Source organism: Cannabis sativa, chromosome 4, assembly GCF_029168945.1.
Source record: "Cannabis sativa cultivar Pink pepper isolate KNU-18-1 chromosome 4, ASM2916894v1, whole genome shotgun sequence".
In the NCBI taxonomy this organism is placed as follows: domain Eukaryota; kingdom Viridiplantae; phylum Streptophyta; class Magnoliopsida; order Rosales; family Cannabaceae; genus Cannabis; species Cannabis sativa.
The window spans coordinates 46,881,215-46,908,237 of record NC_083604.1 but is presented as its reverse complement, the minus strand read 5'-3'; the positions used below and the strand labels follow the sequence as shown (position 1 = coordinate 46,908,237).

The 27,023-nt window shown below is 28.5% G+C and overlaps 1 protein-coding gene across 2 annotated transcripts; it reads left to right on the top strand.

Moving 5' to 3' along the window:
• Positions 1-20,472: 20,472 nt before the first annotated feature.
• Positions 20,473-25,569, top strand: LOC115715152 (chromatin assembly factor 1 subunit FAS2). 2 transcript variants are annotated; one of them, XM_030643972.2, is made up of 12 exons: positions 20,473-20,729; positions 21,296-21,407; positions 22,237-22,263; positions 22,378-22,450; positions 22,938-23,041; positions 23,119-23,333; positions 23,419-23,515; positions 24,077-24,149; positions 24,439-24,527; positions 24,627-24,765; positions 24,853-24,950; positions 25,042-25,569. In XM_030643972.2, the coding sequence occupies exons 1-12, from the start codon at positions 20,616-20,618 to the stop codon at positions 25,266-25,268; spliced, it is 1,368 nt and encodes a 455-aa protein (XP_030499832.1). In that variant the 5' UTR covers positions 20,473-20,615; the 3' UTR covers positions 25,269-25,569. The 2 variants fall into 2 exon arrangements, with proteins under 2 accessions (XP_030499832.1, XP_030499833.1); XM_030643973.2 differs by having other exon boundaries at positions 20,477-20,729; positions 25,060-25,569.
• Positions 25,570-27,023: the final 1,454 nt, after the last annotated feature.

Below are 27,023 nucleotides of genomic sequence, written 5' to 3'. Positions count from 1 at the left end.
ATATAGAGGATCATTGATCAAATTAGGATTAAAATAATGGATAACTAATGACGTGTCTATATGGTGGAACATATAGAGCGTTCTATATTCTGAGAGTGCAAGTCTAAGTTCTATGCGTTCTATGCGTGGATTCAACGAAGAATTAATAAGTCAGTGAATTTAGGTTATAAATTCTTGATCTGCTTATTGGAAGCTCGGATATATAGACCCATGGTCCCCCCACTAGTTGAGACAATATTACTTGTAAGACTCATTTAATTGGTTTTGATTAATCAATTATAATTCTCAAATTAGACTATGTCTATTTGTGAATTTTTCACTAAGTAGGGGCGAAATTGTAAAGAAATAGGTTTTAGGTTAATTAAGATACTTTGTATGGTCCAATTAATAAATAGATAAATGACAATATTATTTAATAATTATTTATAGTTATTAAATAGCTAGAATTGGTATTTAAATGGTTGAATTTGAAAATTGGCGTTTTTGAGAAAATGAGATGCAGAAATGATAAAACAACAAAATTACAAAAAGTGAGGCCCAAATCCAATATGCCATGGCCGGCCACTTTAATAGGGTTTATCATCTGATATTGTCATTATTTTAATGCCAAATAATTCAAACCTAACCCTATGTGGCATGCTATAAATAGATAGTGAAGGCTTCAGGAAAAATAGACTTTCACATCTTATTTCCTTCAGAGAAAAACCTGAGCCTTCTCTCTCTATACCTAGCCGCCACCTTCACCCTCTTCTTCTTCCTTGAATAATTTCGAACCTCTTAGTGATAGAGTAGTGCCCACACACAGCAAGTAGTACCTCAATCATAGTGAGGAAGATCGTGAAGAAAGACATTCAACAAGAAGGAGATTCAACACTAAAGGAAGGAGAGAAAGAGATCCAGGTTCAGATCTTGATAATACTCTGTGACAGAAAGGATACAAGGGTTAGAGATCTGAACGGAAGGAGACATTTTATTCCGCTACACCCAATGTAAGGTTTCTCATACTTTATATGTGTTTAATTTTATAATCGTTTTAGAAGTTCATATTTAGGGTGTTAATCAACATACTTGTGAGTAGATCTAAGATCCTGGTAAAATAATTTCCAACATGCTCCTCTCCTTTCATATTTTCTCTTATTTTTCTACCTTCATTCTTAATGTTTTAGATTTCTAATCAAGGCTTCCATGCTTGAGACATCATATTGAAAGTTGTGAAGAGGTATGAAATATTTTCTTGCTCAATAATGTTAAATGTTATCTAGGGTTCATACTTATTATATTTTTCGTTTTTAGAAAAATAAGTTTCAGTAAAATTATGATATCTCTCTCGTATATTGATCCGTTTTTCAACGATTTTTATATTGTTGGAAAGCTTTTTTGATGATCTATAATTTTTATGAAGAAACTATTCACCAATTCCGTATTATTCTATGTCGAAGATTATTATCTTTCTGCTATTGTTGTTATTAATTTTTCTTTATATTCCCAAAAAAAAATATTTTCACTTAAAATATAATAACTCTCTCAATTATCATCTATTTTTAATGATCTATATATGGTTCTAAAGCTTATTCAATTCCTCATAAGTTTCATGAAGAAACCTTTCGTTAATTTGGAGTCATATTATGTCAAAAAGTTAGTTTTCTTTTGTATCGTGTGATTCGTTTCTTGAATGTTATGCTTTAAAAAACAATTGCGATAAAATTGCGATATCTCTATGAATATAATTCTAATTTCAAAGATTTGGAGTCATTGGAAAGGGAATTAAATTTCTTAAAACTTTCATGAAGATATTACCCTCTAGTTCTGAACCTTTCAATGTCAAAAGTTTGTATTTTCGCTGTCGTATAATTCATTACTCCATATTCTTTCTTAGAAATAGTTTCAGAAAAACTATGATAACTCCCTCGGTTTTAATCTATTTTTAATGATCTTCATACTATTGAAAAGATAATTGAAATTCTTATAATTTTTATGAAGGCAACTTTCACTGAATTCGTGTAGTTGCTGGTCAAAAATAGTATTCTTTCTGTTATACTGTAAGAGTACAAATTTTAATGTTAGGGCCTTGATTCGTGTCTTATTATAGGTAGTAGTGACGAGATAACAAGTATTAAGCAACGAGATTTGAGATAAGGAAATAAGATATTTTTATGTGTTGAACTAGATAATTTAAACTATTTGTGTATTGGAATATGATTTGTAATTTTCCATAATAATTCATTACTAAATAACATATAATATACGAAAATATATGTTAAATAAAAATAAAAAATTTAAATAAATGTAATTTAATTGACTAAATTAACAAAAATAAGTAAACCATAAAATTCCTAAATAAATCTAAATAATAAATTTTCGAAATTTTTCTTCTTTTTTTTTTTTTTGAAAATTTGCTATTGGTAAAACGACACGTCGTACGGAGTTGGACTCGAAACATGCTACTGAAAAACGACATATTGTTTTTCACACAAGAGAAAAACGACACGTCGTATGGAGTCATCTCCTACCTCCAACAGGGTCATTTTTGACCCTTTTTTTCTCGTGGGTCCGACGGACCCGACCCAAGATCCGATCGGAATTTACAATTTCGACAACCAAATCAACCTAAATCAATGCCAAATTAATCTAAATGCAAAAATTAAGAGATTCATATAGATTTTATGCATCGAAAATACATAAAACAAATACTTCATAATCACTAAAAAAATTCGGGTCCGAATTGTATAGAAGAAAATTTTGAGATCTCTTTGTTTTTCTGAAGAGTTTTTCATGCTTAAAAAGATCTCCTATACTATATGAATGTATTGATGCATATAGGAATTGAAATAAACATCGAAAAATAAAAACTCAAATCTGGGACCAAAACTAAATATTCATGTTTATATATACTCGTATACAATATATATAGCATAAAATTATCAATCCAATGTAAAAAATATATACATATAACGAAAATATATATAACCATATATAAATACATATATGATAGGTGTATACATGGCTGACCCTCAGAATTTATGGGGGGCAAATTTGATTTTGGGGCCTCCAAAATATATAAATTTTTTTTTTTTTTTGAAAAAGAGTGTTATGGCATTCGAACCCATGACATTGTATAATAGTCCATACACCTTAACCAACCAAGCTATGAATATTAGTTATTTACAATACACTTAATTTTACTTAAATAAAAGTCTAATAATTTTTTTTATTTTTTATTTTTGGTCCCCGAAAGGTGTGGGCCCTAAGCACGGGCCTAGCCCGTCTATGCCTAGGGCCGACCCTGGGTGTATATATATATATGAATGTGAATATGTATATATATTTATATGAAAGTTAATCATTTTGATGCATATAAAAAGTTAATATAGAATGAAATTAACAAAATATGAATCAAAAGATTAAAAGAAAGAAAATCACAATCCAACATAAAAATAAAATTAAACTGATTGTATGAATATATATACATATATAAAAACTGAAAATATAGATCAGAGATTTAAAATTTGCTCTGATACCAATTGTTAGATATTTATATGTATAAAATGAAGCATATATGATTATTGTATGAAGTACGGAATTAATGAAATATATATGCATTAAAACTAAGGATCGAGATACCTCTAGCCATTGATTCTTTGAGCTTCTGTCCCACACAAGCTTTGATCTGCAAATGAAACTGATTGATGTGGGTAATCAAGCTTAATTCCAAGCTCTCTCTACTATCTTTATATGGATTTAATGTGTTTCACAGAATAAGTAGTGAGCTCGGGGACCGAGATCCTATATTTATATAGGTGAGACCTTCCATCAAGGTCTCTGCCACAATTAATGTTACAATATTTTGACAATTATTTCTAGAAATTAAATCAGGTAGCTGAAATATTTAGTAATTAAGTCTAACCATAATTAGAATATTTTAATTAATTAGTAAATAATTATTTATATTTTATAGGATGAATTACGGCGTAAATACCTAATATTTCAGATTTTATACACTTAAATACTTTATCTTTATTTTTGGAGGTAAAAATACTCAATGTTATAATTTTCTTACACCTGTTACTACCACTTTCGTTAACTCATAAATATGGACACGTGGAGGGTACAGATGCATTACATTTTTTTTTTTAATTTTAAAACTTAATATTCTTAATATTAAAAACTAAATGCTACTTATTTAAAAAAAAAAAAGTTCTTATAATAATTTTCACATATACTGCACTGCACTGGTTCACTCAGTTATGGTAATTTAGTTTTGCATCTTTCTTATTATTTTTTTAAACAAGTACCATTTAGTTTTTTATATTAAGAATATTAAATTTTAAAATAAAATAAATAAATGTATTGCATTTGTGCCATCCACGTGTCCATATTTATCAGTTAGCGGAAGTGGTGGTAACAGATGTAAGAGAATTGTAACATTGAGTATTTTTGCCTCAAAAAATAAAGACAAAGTATTTAAGTGTATAAAATTTGAAACATTAGATATTTATGCCGCAATTTACCCTATTTTATAAATCAAATCAAATAAAATATTTGATTTGTTACCATATAAAAAATATTTTAACATTATACTCATTTATTGAGTCAATAACCTCCAGGGGAGATTATGAGTTAGAATTTCAAATAGTAACATCCTACACTATATAAAGAGGTCTATAAGGTGCTCATATTGTGATAACCTAGTTTCTATAAATAAAACACTTTGCTAGAAACCCTAAAAGGCTTGATAATTTCTGAAGTTATTTCTTAAGAAGTTCCCTTAGTGCTTAGAGAATAAGTCTTTGGGCAAATATGATAATACTTTATTAAAGTCATGGTGATCCCCACTAATCTACACTCAAGGTTGTGAGTGAGTGTATATATATCTTCTTCTTCATATTATATTATATATATATTGTGTATATTACATGTGTTATAATCATCTCTTCTACCTTTCTTATATATAATATATGGGAGCTAATACAATAGGTATTGTAATTTTTACCTATCAATAGGGATAGTAATTTGTAGCCTTTGATTTAATCAAATGGCTCAAAAATTAACCCTTGAAAACTAAACCATCATTAATATATTTTTTTTATTTATAATTAATTTTGAATATTATTAATTACAAGTTCAACTAACAAATTCCAAACCTAACTCCAAACCTAATTTTTTTTTTACTTATTTATCTCATGACTAGTTATAATTTTTAATTAATTATTTTTTTAATTTGAAATTTATATATAAATTTTTAATTAATTTTATTTTCTACTTAACACAATAATTATAGCTAAAAAAGTATAAAATATTTAAGTTATTTAATCCTACAATAATCATTACAACCAATAATATAATAATGGTGTAAGTGGTAAAATTATTGTATATCAAGTACAATGACATGAGTTCAATCCTTTCAAAAGATATGATTTTTTTATTTTAATTTGAGATTTTAAATTAATTTAATAATTTGAATTTTTTATTTTTTTTTCTAAACAATAGTTCATTTTTTTTTAATATTTACTAATATGGAACAATTCTTATATTATAAAATTTTTAAAGTTTGTAATAATTTTGGTGAAAAGTCTTAAACTTTTATTTGTTAATATAAGTTGATGGTTGTATTACATAAAGTATAATAGTGAACAATAAAATAACACATGCAATAATAAATCAAATAAAAAATTTGTCAAATAAAAATTGACTAATAAATTTTGTCAAATAAAAAAAATACATTATAAATAGATGAAAAATTTTGTACTAAAAAAATATCTGAACGATTTTGATTTATCGTCGATCTCATCCAAATTTTATAGTTTATGACAACTTTAATTATAAGGTGCTTCAAACGTACTATAAATGATCGAATTGCAACCCTTGTAAAGACATGATTTTTTATTATTTATTATTAATTTAACTTTCAAATTAATTTAATAATTTAAAATTTTTGTTTTAAACAATAATGTATGGAATATACTATAAAAATTTTAAGGTTGTAATTATAATAGTGAACAATAAAATAATACATGCCTTAATAAATAATATTCAAATGAAAAGTTATGGCTCTTTGTCAAAGAAAATTATGTATAATAAATAGATAAAAAGATTTGCACTAAAAAAAAATCTAAATGATCTCGATTACCGTTGATCTCATTCAAATTAGATAGTATATGATGTTGGATATTATTTTACCAAGATCTTAGATCTACTCACAAGTATGTTGTTTAAACACCCTAAATATGAACTTTCTAAAACGATAAATTAAACACATATAAAGTTAAGAAAACCTTACATTGATGCAGCGGGATTAATGTCTCCTTCCACTCAGATCTCTAACCCTTGTATCCTTTCTGTAGCAGAGTATAATCAAGATCTGAGCCCGAATGTCCTTCTTCTTCAAGTTTGATCCTTCACAGTCTTCCAATCTATGATTGAGTTACTGCTTGCTGTGTGTGGGCACTTACTCTTTCACTAGGGTCACGAAAAAGATGAAGGGAAAAGAGAAGGATGATTTCGGCCAGGTATAGAAAGTGGGGAAGGCTCAGTTTTTCTGAAGAGAGAAATTTCTGTCAGAAAAGCTTGTGTAAGCATGTCATGTGACTGAGCCATCACTTTCTATTTATAGGCAACTACTAGGTTTAGGTTAGGATTTATTTGGCATTAAAATAATGAAAATATTAATTTGAAAAACTCCATATAGTGGCCGGCCATGGTGTTGTATTGGGCCTCACTTGATTTTGCAGTTTTATCAAATTTTATCTCTATTTTCTCAAAAACGCCAATTTTCCAATTCTAACCTTTTAAATGCCAAAACTAATTATTTAATAACTAAAATAGATTATTAAATAATATTGTCATTTAATTTAATTATTAATTAGACATATAAAGTCCATTAATAAATAAATAAACCTAGAATCTCTTTTCTTTACAATTTCACCCCTGCTTAGTGAAAATTCATAAAATTAGACATAGTCTAACTTTAGAATTATAATTGATCAATCACGAATCAATTAATGAGTCTTACAAGCAGAATGTTCTCAACTAGAATGGGGACCATGGATCTATATGCTGAGCTTCCAATAAGTGAACCAAATTTACCAAGTAAATTCCTACTTATTAATTCTTCGTTGAATCCACTCTTAGAACTTAGAATTGCACTCTCAGACTTATATAGAGCATATTGTATGTTCCACGATATCAATATACTATCTCATTTAACCATTGTTATAATCTTATTGTGATTTAAAGATCCTCTATATAGATGATCTACATCGAGATGGGATTTCTTTACCGTTCTCACCCCTCAATGTATTTTGCCCCTTAAAACACTTAGCTACCTGTAAATGGTGTTTAGTGATCTAATAATTAGTCAGTTAAACAAGAGCTCATCCATTTACTTCTATTTGCTAAGCTCGAAGGGAATCATCACTTGACTTCTATACACCAGTAGAAGCTATAGATTCCATATTTATGTTCAGCACTCCCACTCAATCATACTATCATGTTCCCAAAATATACGTATCACCCTGACCCAAAAGTAGGCTTAACTAATAAATCTAAGAACATGAATAGCACTCCTGAGTTGAGCCTAAGCATATCAGGATTTAGATTCTTTTAATCTTAAGATCAACTACTGATATTGACTTGGAAAGATATGTGTAACGGTAAGTTTGTAATATCTTAACTTAGTTGCAATATCGGTCCAGTCCAATGTATACTCCATACATTCGAAACTAGTATACTTTACTAATGTCCTGGAAAGAACATAACACTTACTCCAAGTGTAAGTACACATCATCGCTGATTATCACATTAGTGTAAATCCAATAACACTGATGAAACAGGGACCAAAACTTTTGATTCATATGATCACAATCACATTCCACTGTGTTGACGATACTGTAATTGTGAATAAACATATGATCTGGATTTAACTGATTTTGTGTGTATGAATGTAATAAACATATTAAACATATTAAACCATTAGCATGTAAAATTCATGCAAACATCAATCACTTCAAATTTCTTATATTGATAACTAATCAGATTGTAAAGAGTTTTATTTAGGGCATAAAACCCAACAAACTCCCACTTGCACTAATATAAAACAAACTGTGCAAATAGGTCAATCTGATATCTTGATCTTCAGATCAAGTGTAGTATATTTGAATCCACCCAAACTTCTGGAAACTAGTTCATAAATACTCTTATGAAACATCCTTTACTATATGCTTTACTCATCAAGGGATACTGAAATCTTTTACTGTTTTAAAAGTACATTTGAATAAATAGAAGACATATCTCTCATATTTTAAAATATGTAATTGAGATAACACAGTGTAGACTTTTCTTCAGTGATATAACTTTCTGGTATTTTCGAATAGACCAAGTTATAATTATTCTCTGGTAGAGCTTGAATTATTATTCAATAATTCCTCCACCCCCAAAGTAAGCACCATCTTACAGAATTTCGAAATTAGATGGTGAGATACAAAGACAACTGATACGCAGTTCCTTAATATCTAACAGATAGATCACTTTCATAAATCCTTCTTGAATATCTTCTAATGTTCCTTATTTGATTACATCTCAGATAGCTCCCACTCAATAGCAGATGTCTGGTTAAATAATACTTTTAACCTCTGATTGTTTGGAGAGTTACCTAGTTGTGACTTTTGTATTAGTCTGAAACTTTAAGTCAAGACTAAGTCATCAACATAGCAGACTAGTATTTGAAGTGAAAAATACATGCCAGAGATTAAAGTAATCAAAATTAAGATACCATCAAATTTTATGAGGATTAAGAATTCTTGGTTCAAGTCATTCGAATGGACTGAACTAGAGTTCTTTATCTTATTCTCATAATTCTGATAAGCTATACCTATCCATGTGAATGGTTAGATTTGCTTTTTAGTAGTGTTCTTAAGTACCTATCACAATTATCAACCTAATGGAGATGGGTATAGAATTTTAAAATTCTCCCACTCAACTAAGGTAGTGTGAAACTTTAACAAAGAACTTTCAAAGGTATCAAACTTTTACTTACTACAGTAAAATCGAAATGGAACATACAATCAAGATCAAGAATTTATATTGACAATAGCTGACTCATTATATTACTTCCATGTTTAAACAAGATATGTGTTTCATAGGGAATTGTGGAATGGACTCCACCCCTAAGAATATACATATAGGGTACTATGGATAACCTCCACCCCTAAGTATATAGAGATTATGATCCACCCCTAAAGGTTGTAAAGATCATGATTCTCTTAGTGTGATAGAGTTTATGTGGAGTTGAATACTATCCAGAGTTCATTAGATATAAAAGATCGTTGAACTGCATAGTTTTCTTAACTTTTCTCCACCCCTATCAGATCATAAGATCCTTTTATTAAACAAATTCTTAATAATTGTATGAGAATTAACAATTATTAATAAACATAGAAATAGTTTCTAGTGTTTATTTAATATAACTCGATGAAGAGTTGTAAATATTATAGAATTTGCATCAATAATAAAAACACTTACACATACAAACATATAAATATAATGTGGTAATAATTGATGAAGATAAAATTAAATGAAGCTCAATCTCATAAATTGCAATAGGGAATTTCGAAAATAAAACTTTATTAATATTAAAAAAAAAATATTGCAACAATATGAGAGAAAACAGGGATAAATATCCCTGACTAAAATTTGAAATCCAAATTGTCTTTAAACTAAAACAATTAATTCAAAAATTTGAAGAGCTTCATCTTCATCTGGACGATTTCACCCTATGGTCCAGCTTTCTGATCCAACTCAATTGAGTTCAAGTAGCTTGGCCTATAAGAAGACGAAAACAAATAAACAAAGTTTAGTCCAGAATCATAAATCCAATTGGATAATAATTCACTAAAACTTTTAAAGTTTATAAATGGAAATACCTTGTTTCTTTGCAAGAAGTTTAGGACACTGGGGTTTCCAATGACCTTTCTCATTGCAGTAGAAACACTTTCCTTTAAGTGTAGCATCACCAGAAGGAGCAGCCTTTTTCATGGCTTTTGTTCGCTTCTTGGTGTTCTTCCACTTCTTCTTCGATTTGGGCTTTGAAGCAGAGGCAACATTTGCTTCAGGTTTCATCGTCCCATTACCATTACCAGGATTCTGAGGTTTACTCCCTTTCTTCTTGGGTCCTCCAATCAAATTTTCATAAGTTTGAAGGTCATTGACTAATTCATGAAAGTCAATTTCCTTCTTATTCATGACATAATTTGATGTATATGGTAGAAATGCTGGAGTCAGGCTATTCAAGATAAGACTAACTTGAGTAGCACTGTCCATTTCAGCACCATGATCCTGGGCTTCTTGGAAATAACTGGACATGAGGAGAACATGGTCACGCACGTTTTGATGAGGTTCCATCCGTGCATTAATGTACTTCTTAGTCGCGTCAAAGCGTGACTGAAGCGATGCCTTACCGAATAGCTCATTTAACTTCGTCATAACTTCAGCAGCCTTCTCAGTTTTAGAAAACCGAGTTTTGAGGGTGTCAACCATGCTAGAAAGCATAAAGTATAGAGCTTTGTCATTTGCTTTCTGCCAACGCTCATACTTTTCTTTCACAGCCTTGGAAGCATTGTCCCCAGGCACTTCAGGTGACGGCTCAGTTAAAACAAACAAGGCACTTTCTCCTATGAGAGCAATATTAATGTTCTCATTCCATTTATTGAAGTTAGATCCATTCAGCTTATTTTCAGTCAACAGTGATAACATGGGATTCATTTTGATAATACAGGATACTACAAAATAATAGAAATCAACAAATAGAAATTAATAATGGTTTAACACACAAAATCAATTCAGAAATTATAAGCACATAGCAAGTAGGAATGATATGAGAAAATACTTAAAAAATTCAATCCTAAATAATTTCCAAGGTTTTCAACAAACTGATATCAGTGTCCCGTTTAGGCGAGAGTCAAAGCTACCATCCATTGAATAGAGTTGTCAGCTCATCTAAAATGTTAAACATTCTAGCAACCTTTTATTCGATCAAGATTGGAATCCAGCGTTGTCCCGTTTAGGCGAGAGTCAAGGCTATTCTATCTCATGAGCTTCTACCATTGTTTCGCAATTTGCAAGTCAAATATGGTCGCCACCATTAGGGTGATCTATACCATATAAAACACTTACAAACCACTTATCATGGGAGATTAAACGGTGCGAAATTGCTAATGAACGTTCCTCCATTAGGGAGGATTACTCACTAAAACAAACGCGGTGTAAAACCCACAATGGAGATCGAATATCTTAATAATAATAAAGCTCATTCTTTAAAATGTATTTTCTTTATTATTCTAATAAATAAATCTCATTAAATTCAAAATTTAAGAATTAAAATTCAAAAATAAGAATTTAATATAATATTTATAAAATTATACTTAGATGGTGATTGAAATAAAATTAATTATTTCCATCTTAGTAATAATCTTAAATATAAATATTAAGGAAATTAATTTAAGTTGAATTAAATAAATAATTAGCAACTTAAAAATTTCCTTTGAGAATATATTTATTGGGTTCGAAAATTTAAAGTATATAAAAATACAATTTTCGAAAATAATAAAAATAGAAAAGAAATACTTCAAGCAAAAATATCACCTATCTAGATTTTCTTTTGACTAGTTAATTTAATTTCTAATAATATATATATATATATTTAAATTCATTTATTTTAAATTAATCAATTAAATGAAAAAATCATTGATTGAAGTTGGCCCAAGAATTAATTAAAATAAATAATTAATTTACAACTCAATCTATTTTTCAAAATAAAAAATTCGAAAATATTGCATAATTAAAATACAAATTTCGAAATTGATTAATAAAATAAAAATATATATATTTTGAAAATTATTTAAATTTAAGTTGAAAAATTAAATTTCAACCTAAAAATAATTTTCTATTTAATTAAGTGTCATGAAAAATCAATAAATATTTAAGTATCATGATGAAAATCAACTTAGATATTTAGATTTTTCAAGTTAATTAAATGTATTAAATTCAAGAAATAATAATTAAGTGTAGAGAAGGCTTAATTATTTATTTCTAGTTTAATACTAGGAAAAATATACTTAATAAAATTGTACCAAAATTAATTATTTAAATAATTAATTTCACAAAGTATAATTTCCTATTTAAATATTAGAAATAATAAGTAGTCTAGAAATTACTATCTAGAAAATATCTTATTTGACTAAGTATCTTTTCAAAAAAAAATTTGAAAAATATCTAATTTAAGTTATATAGAAAAAAATCTAAAACTTAAATAATTTCAAATTTAGATTTAATTAAATATCAAAAATTAAGTTGTAACCACTTAATTTGAAGATATCTTTTTAAAGTTAATATTTGAAAAGATATTAACCAAAAAATATCTAAAATATTCCATTTTAAGTTAATATTTGAAAAGATATTAACTTAAAAAATATCTTAAGAATCTTTAATAACTAATATATAACTTAAATAGGAATATTTAATTAAATAAACTGCAGAAAGAATCTTAGTTAGTTAAAATTCTATATTTAATTAAATACAAGAAAAATACAAATAGTTTGTCTAGAAATAATATCTAAAACTAAAAGTGTTTTTCTTAAAATTAACTTTAAAATATTAAAATGAAAATAAATTTCATATATTTTAAAAGTTAATTATGTTGCTAATTCAATTTTATTAGGTCAAACTAATATAATTAACCTAGTACAGTTATTCAAATCAGGCAAATGAGCCTTCACAATTGGGGTAGTTCATGTGAGGGGGTGCTGGGTTCAATATGTCGTACCCACTTCTATGGCTCTCAACTCTCACACAAGGCCCAAAAGAGAGGAATTCAACCTTAAAATAAATAACTGTTATTAATTGAATAGGTCCAATAACTAAATGGACCTAAATAAAATCTATCATGGTGTGACATTTTATTTAGCAACAACCTATATGCATCTATATAATAAAATAAACATATAGGCTCACACAGGCACACTTTGGATGGATCCTATCATGTTGCTAGGTCATACACAGATAAAAGAAGACTGTAAAATTTACCTGTTACAAATTATTAACTTGACCAAGGGAGCCATCAGATCATTAGATCTAACAAAAAGTAACCATGGCTATTTGCAATCAAGTAATAATAGGTTTTGAAAAACTTACACACAAGTTAAAACCATATACTCCTGCAACAAGGTTAGCTGGATAGTTGGAAGTAGGATTTATTTAATTTTAAATAAATAGATTTCGAAATTAAATAAATAAAATATTTAATTAAAAAAAAATTTAATTTTTCGAACATAATAAAAAAAATATTAATTTCGAAATTATTTAAAAAAATATTTAAAATTAAACCTACAATTTTGAAAAATTAGGTTTCAACCAACCTAAATATCATTTCAAAATTTGCTAACTACTTTTAAAAAATTAAATGTTATTTTAAAAATAAAAATTAAATAAAAATTAGAAAAGATAAATGAAATATCTTTTCAGATTTTAAATTTAATTTAAATAAATAAAATAACAAAATTTAAAAGTTAGCAAAATATCTTACATCTATTTAAAATTACATGATTATAAATATCTTATTTTAAATTTAAATAAGGTCAAAATATCTAAAAAAGATTTAATTTTAAAATATATATATATATATATATATAAAATCTGACCTTAAATTTAAAAATAAGATAAGATATAATCAAATTTAAAAATATTATAGATTTTTAAGCAAGAATATAGATACTAATTCTATTCAAATTCAAATTACACTAATATCTTGAATTAAATTTAAAAAATATTAAATTAATTCAAAAAGATAATTAGAATTGAATTAGGATTAGTAATAGTATATATACAAAACTATACAAAAAATCGGAAGTTAATTCCATGAAAAAGCATGAAAAATCGAAGAAAAACGAAAAAATTGTGAGCTGTACGGACAGTTTTCGCGATCGCAAGAAAATTTCAGCACATCCCCGATTTTTTCAAATCTTCAAAAATTCATAACTAATTCAAATAAAATCGAAATTGAGTTCTGTAAAAGGCTAACTTGCTTAATTTTTTCCATACTATCCAATAAAAATAATTCCAGAAACAAAATCGCAATTATTTTTCACGAAAATTTACAAACATCAATCAATCATCAAATAACACTCAATACAACATGATACCATCCAAAAACAAACAAACAATCGTTTTAAAGTCCAAATTTCATGTAAGTAAATCAATTACCATGGCTCTGAGGCCAGTTGTTGGATATTATTTTACCAGGATCTTAGATCTACTCACAAGTATGTTGTTTAAACACCCTAAATATGAACTTTTTAAAACAATAAATTAAACACATATAAAGTTAAGAAAACCTTACATTGATGCAGCGGAATTAATGTCTCCTTCCACTCAGATCTCTAACCCTTGTATCCTTTCTGTAGCAGAGTATAATCAAGATCTGAGCCCGAATGTCCTTCTTCTTCAAGTTTGATCCTTCACAGTCTTCCAATCTATGATTGAGTTACTGCTTGCTGTGTGTGGGCACTTACTCTTTCACTAGGGTCACGAAAAAGATGAAGGGAAAAGAGAAGGATGATTTCGGCCAGGTATAGAAAGTGGGGAAGGCTCAGTTTTTCTGAAGAGAGAAATTTCTGTCAGAAAAGCTTGTGTAAGCATGTCATGTGACTGAGCCATCACTTTCTATTTATAGGCAACTACTAGGTTTAGGTTAGGATTTATTTGGCATTAAAATAATGAAAATATTAATTTGAAAAACTCCATATAGTGGCCGGCCATGGTGTTGTATTGGGCCTCACTTGATTTTGCAGTTTTATCAAATTTTATCTCTATTTTCTCAAAAACGCCAATTTTCTAATTCTAACCTTTTAAATGCCAAAACTAATTATTTAATAACTAAAATAGATTATTAAATAATATTGTCATTTAATTTAATTATTAATTAGACATATAAAGTCCATTAATAAATAAATAAACCTAGAATCTCTTTTCTTTACAATTTCACCCCTGCTTAGTGAAAATTCATAAAATTAGACATAGTCTAACTTTAGAATTATAATTGATCAATCACGAATCAATTAATGAGTCTTACAAGCAGAATGTTCTCAACTAGAATGGGGACCATGGATCTATATGCTGAGCTTCCAATAAGTGAACCAAATTTACCAAGTAAATTCCTACCTATTCTTCGTTGAATCCACTCTTAAAACTTAGAATTGCACTCTCAGACTTATATAGAGCATATTGTATGTTCCACGATATCAATATACTATCTCATTTAACCATTGTTATAATCTTATTGTGATTTAAAGATCCTCTATATAGATGATCTACATCGAGATGGGATTTCTTTACCGTTCTCACCCCTCAATGTATTTTGCCCCTTAAAACACTTAGCTACCTGTAAATGGTGTTTAGTGATCTAATAATTAGTCAGTTAAACAAGAGCTCATCCATTTACTTCTATTTGCTAAGCTCGAAGGGAATCATCACTTGACTTCTATACACCAGTAGAAGCTATAGATTCCATATTTATGTTCAGCACTCCCACTCAATCATACTATCATGTTCCCAAAATATACGTATCACCCTGACCCGAAAGTAGGCTTAACTAATAAATCTAAGAACATGAATAGCACTCCTGAGTTGAGCCTAAGCATATCAGGATTTAGATTCTTTTAATCTTAAGATCAACTACTGATATTGACTTGGAAAGATATGTGTAACGGTAAGTTTGTAATATCTTAACTTAGTTGCAATATCGGTCCAGTCCAATGTATACTCCATACATTCGAAACTAGTATACTTTACTAATGTCCTGGAAAGAACATAACACTTACTCCAAGTGTAAGTACACATCATCGCTGATTATCACATTAGTGTAAATCCAATAACACTGATGAAACAGGGACCAAAACTTTTGATTCATATGATCACAATCACATTCCACTGTGTTGACGATACTGTAATTGTGAATAAACATATGATCTGGATTTAACTGATTTTGTGTGTATGAATGTAATAAACATATTAAACATATTATACCATTAGCATGTAAAATTCATGCAAACATCAATCACTTCAAATTTCTTATATTGATAACTAATCAGATTGTAAAGAGTTTTATTTAGGGCATAAAACCCAACATATGATAACTGTATTGACCGCTTAAGATCAATATTTTGGATTATTAAATGATTAGGGTTGATTGCAATATTGAGTTATTAATTATGATTTACATGTTTATGGAGATTTATTTAAATTCAAAATGAATTAATTATGCTATATATGTGAATTTCGCGTTTTCTGTGCTTGTGTTCGGTAATGGTGGAAAGCGACGTGGGCCATTAGAGAGTCACGTTTTGTATGGTTTAGAATGTCAATAGCGGGGTACTATTGTTAGGGATTGGAGATATTGGGGATTTGTCGGGAGTGGTAAATGACTAAACTACCCTTATTGCAATTAAAGAGTTTTCAATTAGAAATAGGAGGTCCAATTCAAGGTATAATGCTTAGCCTTCTTCTTTATGGTTTTCTTTAGCTCAAGATAGGTTAATTGCATGATTTTAGTGATTTGAGGTCTGTAGTGTGCAGCTAGTTTGGGTTTGAATTCTGGGGTTAAGATAGGTTTATTTTAGTTGATTTTGTGCTGAGATAGCTAGGTGTGCTACAAATTACTCAAACTTGAAGTTAGAGAGCTTAAGTTGGCTCTCTAATGGTGTTTTTAATTTCTGAGCTATTTGATGTGTTCTGTTGCTTGAAATGGATTTAGTATAGTATATGCAGGTGTTCTAGAGAGTAGTAGAGTTTGGGCTCGATTTGAGTTGTGGGGGATATTTTTGGGGTTGCATGCACTGAATAAAAAATATAATAATGATACAATAATATTATATACATATATGAATAAAAAAACACATACCTTGCTAATGTTGTTGATGGTGTGATCCAAAAAAAATATTTTTTTTATTATTGAGAAGAAAATATAATTATGTTAAAAATGTTTACTACTAACTAGTTCATGCATGCTTTATATATGTAATTAAAATAAATAATTAATTTAATATCTAGAAATTTTAATACATTGAACATTTATCTTAAACTAAGTTGAAGAATAAGCATATTGTGAATGTATATTATTTATTAGTTCATGCATGATTTTAAATACATTGAACATTATAATCTTGAAAAATAAAATTAATTAATATAAAATGATAGAATTTTAAAACTATTAAATTAATTGAAATCTTAAATTAAATATAAGTAAAGAAAAAAAAAATATTACTTCTAAAGTATTGAACTCATGACATTTTAATTATTTTAAGAGTGATTATTATAAAATTATTATAAGTTGAATATGTTATAAGTTTTTATAAGTATAATTATTGTTTTAAAAATAAATTTAATTAAAATGTTTTTTTAATGTAAATTTGAAATAAAAAAAATATATAATTAAAACTAACTTTTAAATAGAAATAAAATAAAAAGATAAAAACATTATATTTGGAGTTTGTTAGTTGAACCTACCATTAATAATATTAAAAATTAATTATAAATAAAAAAACATATTAATTTTGGTGTAGTTTTCAAGAGTTGATTTGAACCATTAGATTAAATCAAGGGCTATAAATCAATATCCCTATTGATAGGTAAAATACCCAATCCCTACCATAATAGCCCCCTTAATAGTTCTCTCTATATTTCATCCAAATTTTAGATGAATAGCTAAAAACTTAGAGTGGAGAGTCAATTTTATTATTCTTGCTCCAACCATACTATAATATTTAATTATGTTAATAATATTTTATAATTTAAATTTATTAAATATAAATTTATCTGAAATAATGTAAAAGGTAATAGTAGTTTTATTAAAATGATATTAAAAAAATTTAGCAAAAAATAAAGAGTTCTTCACATTTAGGTGGCGTTTGGTTGGAGATAATGAAATAGAATAGAATGGAAAGGAAACAATTTTCATTCTATTTTTTTTTTTTTTTTGGTTGCATTTCAAAGTATTGAAATGGCATTCCAATGGAATGTTCTTTCTACCATTTTAAAAAGGAAGGAAAGATCATTCCAATGTAACAAGAAATAAAAAATTGAAGATTTTTTTTATCAATTTTTTTTTTATGCATTTTAAATTTTATTCCATTCTATTCCTATTCTTATTCTCATTCTCATTCCTATTCCTATATTTTCATTCCTCCAACCAAACGTGACTATATCCATTATTTATTATAGAGAGTCATTTTAGTTATTGTTGGAATGTTAGAGATTTCATATATCAATAAAAGAATAAATCAAAATAAATTACAACTCAATTGTAATAATAATACAAAAATTAAAATAAAAAATTGATTCCATAAATGTTACAATACATATGTATGCAATATATATACACTATATATATTATACTCTTAAAGTGCTAAACTAGGTGACAAACTATCATTGGTGCATTTTAATATCGAGTGTGACATATTTTAAATTAATAAATAATATAAACAACTGTACTAATAAAAAAAAGGGGAATTATCTTATATACTATTTTTTTTAACTTTTTTTTTTAAATTTACGGTTTGGGTTTCTAAAGTGGCTGCAACGCTAATTGCAATATGTCGATTTTTTGTTAGTTGCAGAGCTAGTTGCAATAGGAGTTTCTATGTAGAATTTCGTAAAAATACAAAAAAAAACTATTTTGAAGTGTAAAAATAAAAAAGAGAAATTTACGCATAGAGACGAAATTTTAAAATTAATATTACAATTACCGCTAACTATATAATTATGTAATATATTGTTTTATTTTAAAATTTTAAAATTATGTAATATAACTATATAAAATTTTAAAATTAATATGCAATGTGCATATTATTTTATTTTGTTTCAGCTTTTAATCATATTGGTTTACTTTTTTTTTTCTCTAAATAATATATCTATTTATGTTTTTGTCATTATCTTAATTCTTTCTTTTCAAGCTACAACTTTTTTTTTATTATTATAATAACAATATTCTTTTTTATAAAATTTAGTGTATATATTATTTTTTTAAAAAAATAAGTTAGGATTAATTTTATTATTTTTGTTATTTATCGTTTATCTCTCTATTTATTGTACTGAATAGTTTATTTTTTATGTATGTTTATTTGTTATTTAAAGATTAAAGTTTACTGTATAGTTTTCTGATGGAATGTGTGTATATATATTTGTTATTTTAGGTTTTTTAGTGTATTTTTTATTTTTAATGTGTATGTTATTAACAGTTTATGATTTAGTAGTATTTTTGGCTATAATTTTGGTTAGTATACTAATTAGTTTCTGTTGTATTAGTTTTTTATTAAGTAGATTTTTTCTAGGTTTGTGCTTGATCAATATAATACCGTTGTATTATTTTTTATTTTTATGTTAACTATTTCAGAATAAAGTTTACTTGTTAGTTTCTTTTTAATGATGTTATGGGTGAATATTTGCTTGGAGATATATGATTAGGTATTTTTGATTTGATTAAGCACTTATATGTTATTTTTTGAGTTTTGTGCCTTAATGCCATTTTTCTTGACCACCATAGAAACTATGTTGGATTTAATTTAATAAAGAAATAAACAAAAGAGATTCTATTTTGATAGAATATTCATCAACATAATGATGGTTTCCTATTTGTTGCAGTTAATTATTTTTTCTATTTTGATTTCATCATTCTTTTTTATTTAGCTTTATATTAAAATAAAGAAACTGTTTTATTGTTTTTAATATTATGAAAGTAATACCGATGCATTACTTTTTATTTTTAAGTTCATTATTTCAGAATACAGATTACTTTTTAGTTTCTTTTTAAATGTTTTATGTTTGTTTAATTTCAGAGAATTGAAGTTTTTGTGTAGCTTTAATGGTGGAGAGCTTCAACGAATTTTAATGGCGGTCCAGTAGCTTCGACTGAGTTGTTCGAAGAGCTTCAATGGTGGAGATTCGAATAGTGCAAAATTCTAGTTTGAGATTGTTTAAATTTGTTTGATTTCAGAGAATTGAAGCTTTTGAGTAGCTTTAATGGTGGATTTAGTTGTCAGGTTTACGGACATGATTGGAGAGCTTTGACGATCGAGTTATGATTTCGAAGCTTCAACGATAGAGTTTGGATTTGGTTGATCGAAGCTTTTCTTTCTTTTTTTTTTCTTTGTTCTGGGATGAATATATATTGCTCGGTAAGGGTGTGATGCGCACCGTTTTGGGCAAACGATGGTTGCCTGAAAATTCTAGGTTGCCATTTTTTTCGGTTGGTTATGAGTTTTTTTCGAATTTTCGGTAAGCATATACATATATAGGATGTTTTATTTTTTTATCGTTATATGTAAGATATTTTTTGATAATTACGTATATAACTAAAAATTAACCAATAAAAAAACCCCTAAAAAAAAAAAATCCCTTTTCATACTTTAGAGCTTACTGCTGCCAGATGTCAAAATGGGAGGGGTACACACAGCCACTCTCACTTTCCCGCCAACTCAGAAAATCGCGCCAAAATGAAAATCATAAGCCCTAATTCTGCTTCTTCTTCTCAGACCAAACCTAGATCAAATTAATTCTTACAGAAAAGAAAAAGAATGAAGGGTGGGACGGTTCAGATTAACTGGCATAATCTCAAACCAGTGCTATCCCTTGATTTCCACCCCATTTCTGGTGCTCTTGCTACCGGCGGTGCGGACTTCGAAATTAAGGTAGGAAATTTCCTGTATCGCCCTTGTAACCAGAAATTGCATTTTTATTTTGCTTCTTATCTCGATTCGGTTTCGCTTGCTCTGTTATTTTTGTTTTCGCTTGAATTTTCAAATCTTAATAATCATGCGTTATTTTCGAGTAGTAGCTATTATAGTCGAATTCAGTATGTTTCATTGGAATTTCCCGTATGTTCGGCCACCGAAAAAATTGAAATAAAGGGAAATGGATTGCAGACATCGAAGTTTAGATTAGTGGCAGTGCTGGGTCTTTCTGAAATTGCAATTTACATATATATGCATGTATGTATGTATGTATTTGTATAAATTTATACCAATTTAGATATTTTTTAGAGAGTAATCGAACATTAATTTTTGGTTTTTCAATGGAAAGAAAATTGATTATTGGTTTTGTTCAGGGTTTCGTATTTGTACTTTTACACATGTGGGAGCCCAATGTGAATAATTTTATTGGATATTGCTGACTATTTAGTATGTTTAAGTGATGTTGTTTAGCTTTTAAGTCATTAATTTCGACCTAATCATTAAGGTATCCTTAATTTTACCAGATATGGTTAATAAATTCAGCTGACCCAGAGAAAAAAGTGCCCACAGCTTCGTATCAGTGCTGTCTTTCTCATCATAGTGCAGCTGTGAATGTCCTCCGTTTCTCTCCATCTGGTACCGATATCAATATCAATTAAATTGCAGCTGAAATCTCATTTTTATTGCTAGTAATGGTGACTCTGGGTTCATCTACTATAATGTTGTTTTGTTCAAAATGATGATTTTCTTTTCTTTTCTTATCTTTGAAATGCATTATTATTATGTGCATGATAGTGGTGTAAAGATAGAAACATGAGAAACCTTAACAATATTGGTCAGCATGATGCATATTTGCTAACATATGTTAGAGAATCCAATGGCGGTTCCCTTCCTAACCAAGACAGCTTCTTAGGAATGAATTGACTATTACAAGATTCACCGTATGGTTAGTCAAAACTTATGTAATTATCTGATTAAAATTCACCATGTATGTGTTTGAAACTTACATCTCATCTCATGTTTCTTGTTATGCTATATTTTATCTTGATTCGGCCAGATGTCTTGCAAGCTTGATATAGCCTCAAGCCCTCAAATATCTAAATCACGCTGACAACTGGATAAATGCCAGAACCTTGGCATAATTTATAGGTTTTGTTTCAAATGGATGTATGCTGCTAAACTCTATCGGTGGTGTATATATATGTGTTTATGTATCATTTTCCTAGGTTCATTTGTCATTTTTTTTGGTGGCTTCATCTTTATCAATTGCCTTTTTCACATTTGTTGCATGCAATGCCTATCTATTATGTGTTTTCCCCTAGTCTTTATGAAATATAAGTCACTTCAGAAGATTTTAGATTACATTTACTAATTAGTAGCAGCGGCTCTTAAGACTGTTTCTGTGTAATTGTGCTTATATCTCTATGCTTCTTTATATTGATGTGCATTCTGCATTGACGTGCAGGAGAACAAATTGCTTCTGGCGCAGATGGTATGGCTTGTACCCTTAGATTTTCTTTTAACATGATCTGGACCACATGAGTTGTTGCTTAGTTTAGTGATTTAGTTTGACAATGTCGTTGGATCTAAGAATGTCATTTTTCAGGTGGCGAGCTATTGATATGGAAGCTGCATCCAACAGAAACAGGTCAAACATGGAAGCTTCTCAAGACATTTTCGTAAGGCTTTAATCTTTAGCAAGACTGTTTTCACGTCGTATATAGTTGTACTTGCAGCTTCATCCTGATATTGGCTCATTTAGCTTAGGCCAAATATAAGCTAGGCAGACAATTTTCAAAATTGATGGAATGCTCAAATGTACTTTGCTACTATCATAAACATTATTCAAGTAAGCTGAAGCTCTACTGATACAATCAACCTACATTGTATATAACTAAAATGAGAACAAACTGTATATTTTAGTGTTAAATACGTGTCTTTTTGTTGGGTTTTGTGAGCTAACTTATCTACCGACATTATTGCAATTTGTATTGCCTTATTAAATTATGGGGCTATAAAACTTTTTCTGTTGCCGAGTTGGCCCATGATGTTTGCTTTCAAAGAAGTGCTTATTTACTTTTTTATTTTTTGAAGTTGAACTTCAGCTTTATTTTGCTTGTATAACTCTTGAGATTAGGCTCATTATTGGATGTTGTCTCTTGCCAGTTTTCATCGCAAGGATGTGCTAGACCTGCAGTGGTCTGCTGATGGTGCATTTCTTATTTCTGGATCAGTTGATAATTCTTGTCTCATATGGGATGTGAATAAAGGTCAGATAATGGACAATTATAATACTCCCAAATGCTTTATATATTCTACTCTAACTACCAATGCATCTATTTTTCAGGTTCTGTCCATCAGATTTTGGATGCTCACTTTCATTATGTTCAAGGTGTTGCATGGGATCCGTTATCCAAGTATGTTGCATCTCTTAGTTCAGATAGAACTTGCAGAATTTATGTCAATAAGCCTCAAACAAAGTCCAAAGGGACAGAGAAAATAAATTATGTTTGTCAGCATGTAATTGCAAAAGCAGAACAACAATTGTCAGATGATTGTAAGGTTAGTATATTGCAGATCTATTTAGGTAATTAATATTTAGTCATGCTACATGCTAATGAAGCTTCTGTATGCCTTTTGAGTGCAGTCTACAAAAAACCATCTCTTTCATGACGAGACATTGCCATCTTTCTTCAGAAGATTATCCTGGTCACCTGATGGATCATTTTTGCTTGTGCCAGCAGGTATTAGCATAAAACTAAAATTTGATATTAAGTGCTCTCCCTGACTGTTTGTATACATACCTATTGACAGTATTAAACAAACTTTCTTTTGGCTAGTTGTTAGAACAAAGAAAAGAAATGAAAGTTACTATGGTTGGAGTTCAATTTAAACCATTTGTGTTACTAAATGATTTCTATCCCTCTCATTATGGCTGTTTGGATTTATGATCTGAATTATATAGGAGTCAACTTAGAAGATATCCCAGAATTTTATTTCATGTTCTTACAATAGTAGATCATTATCTTATAAATTCTTATAGATGCAAAGGTCCTCATTATCTATTATTTCATACTTCCACAGTAGTCGCAAGTTGCAACCTATATGTGGTAGGCAGAAGGAACATAAGGAAAAAGTCCTCAATTGTTTTGTTAGCTTTTGGCCCTTAATGATCACATTAAGTTCAGGAATCAGTTTACTGCAGAAAATGTCTGTTTCTACGCTATTATTACGACAATTATGTTTGTGTGTAATATGTCTATTAATTTTCTGTCGTGATGTGTACCATACCTTTTCTTTTTCAGGATCTTCCAAGATTTCGCCTTCAGTGGAAACAATAAATACAGCTTATATTTTTTCTCGAAAAGATCTTACAAGGTAAGAGATAACTCTCATTTTTCAGCATTAAAGTATTGTATCTAAATATTTTTTTGTTAACAATTTCAAGTTTCTTTTTGATAGATTTAATCACACCATAGTAGTATTTATCTAATTATCAAAATAACGATTTCAAATTTGTGTCTGTTAATACAATGTATAAAATCATCTTATATCATCACTTTGTTCAAAAAAAAAAAAAGAAAAAAAAAGGGAAAAAAAACGTTTCATTGGGAAATATTTTGTTCTTTGGTTCACTTTCATAAATTTTTGCTCTTGCAATATGCAGACCAGCTCTACAGCTTCCTGGTGCCAGCAAACCTGTAGTAGCAGTTCGCTTCTGCCCTTTACGTTTCATCCTCCGAGGATCAAATCCATGTATTCATATTTTTTCATTGTTATTTTTCTAACACGGCCCATAGAGTTAGCTGACTTGTAAATGTAGTTACTTGAACGTCCTTTTGGTGAATTTGGCAGGTGGACTTTTTAACCTCCCTTATCGTCTCATTTTTGCGGTGGCCACTTTGAATTCCTTGTATGTTTACGACACAGAGAGTAATTCTCCAATTGCAGTACTGGCCGGTCTTCACTATGCTGCTATAACCGATATTGCTTGGTAAGAACATCAGTATTAGTTACAATGATTATTTAGCTTCTGTTTTTTTTTTCTTTCAATAAAAGCTGAATATATTGGTCTTTGAAGGTCATCAGATGCTCGTTATTTAGCGCTGTCATCTCAAGATGGGTACTGCACTTTAGTAGAATTTGAAAATGATGAACTAGGATCTCCTATCTTACCAGGTTTGCTCACCCATTGAATCTGTCCTCACTTTCCATTAGCCCATCATATCTTTTGTTTTTCCCTTTAACATTTTGTTTCCTTCTGATCTAGAACCAAACAAAATGACAGATGATAGCCAAAGTCCTATTCAGAAGGCAGAAGACATGGCAATTGAAGCAACTCCAAACGATAATTCTGTTGCAGTGAACGACACTACGAAATCAGAAGGGGAAAAGACTGAAGTGAAACAAACTCCACCAGCCTCCTCAACTAGTACTCCCATTGTGAATAATAAGTCTGCCAAGAGGCGCATTACTCCCATGGCTATTGACCCTTGAATTATAAAATGCCATCTCCACCTCTTTAATTTAGTCCCATTTTACTGATTTTATCGGATTGTGGTTCATTTTATAATCACTCATTTTTTGAGAAGGGGCTATGTATAATAGTTGCTAAGCTAGAAAATAGATTCTTGTGCTTTCATTTCTTAATTTAATTTATAGATACAGTATGTCTGCAGAGAGCTCGAGGGTATACAAATGTAATTTAGTTTCAAGGATCTGTATTTTTGTTTACCTTTTGTTATTTAAGACATCTGAATGCCCAAATACACAATAACATTTTGCATTGACTTGAAAAGTAACTATAATGATAATTAATAAATTTATAAATTTTAAGCATAATTAATGATATGGACCTAGTATTCACTGCAGGATTTTTGCACCATAATTTTGATGGCTTTGATCTAGGAGTGGGTAACATCTAATTGAATTGATCTAATCCAATCAAATTATTAAAAATTAGATATCTATTTACAATTAGATTGGATTGTATATTAAAAGTTAAATTTTAATTGGATTGAATCGTAGGATGTCAATTTCAAAATCTAAAAGTATCATTTTAGACTTTGTGTTTTGTAAAAGTTACAGATTGGATTCTCTGTTTTGTTAAATGACAAAATAAATCTTGTATTTTTTAAAATAGGACTCTGAGCTCAATTTTCGACAATATTTTTTGAATATAACCAACTTAAAGACAACACCAACAGATGCAGAAAATTTAATCAGTTTTATCGTAATACCTCTAGGTCGGATTATTATTAAGTTTTATTTTGACAAAAAATCAGTTTAGAGTCCTATTTGTACCATTTTGGAAAATACAGGGGTCATTTTGTCATTCAACAAAATAGGTGGTCCAATCTGTAACTTTTACAATACACAAGGTCCAAAATGGTATTTAATATTAAAAGCCGATCCAATCTAATTACATTTGTATATGTTAAAAAGTATTTATATAATAAAGGGTAAATACCATTTTGAACCCTGTGTTTTGTAAAATTTACCAATTGGACCCTCTATTTTGTTAAATGAAAAAATGGACCCTGTATTTTCTAAAAAATTGTACACCCTGAACTGATTTTTTGTCAAAATAAAACTTAATAATAATCTGATCTAGAGATGTTATGATAAAACTGGTAACATTTTCTATATCAATTCGTGTTAGAAATTGTCTTAAACTAGTTATATTAAAAAAGAAAATTATTGAAAATTGAGCTCAGGGTCCTATTTTTACCATTTTAAAAAATATAGGGTCTATTTTGTCATTTAACAAAACACATGGTCCAATTAATAACTTTTACAAAACTTAGGGTCCAAAATTGTATTTACCCTATAATAAATAATATTTTTAAAAAATATATTAACTATATTTTTATTGGATTTTTTTTTTGTGTTGAATTTATAACACATGGTTGTTTGTGTATTTATTTTTTATTGCTTAGCAATGTTGTAATTTTAATTATTTGACACTTTTAATTGTATTACACTTGTAACGATGGTATGTTTATGGAGTATTGAACTTAAATAAAGAGTGATATTTAATTTTTACGCATTTTTCTTCATATTTTTAAGTTAATATTAAAATTTAAGTGTGTAATTAGATATCCAATTAAAAAATCAATCCAATCCAATTAGTAATTAGATTGGATTGGATTGAATTTTGTGGTCTAATTGGATTGGATCGGGTGATGATTTTCTAAATTCAATTACTAATTGGATTGGATCGAATGAGGAGAAACATATTAGATTGGATCG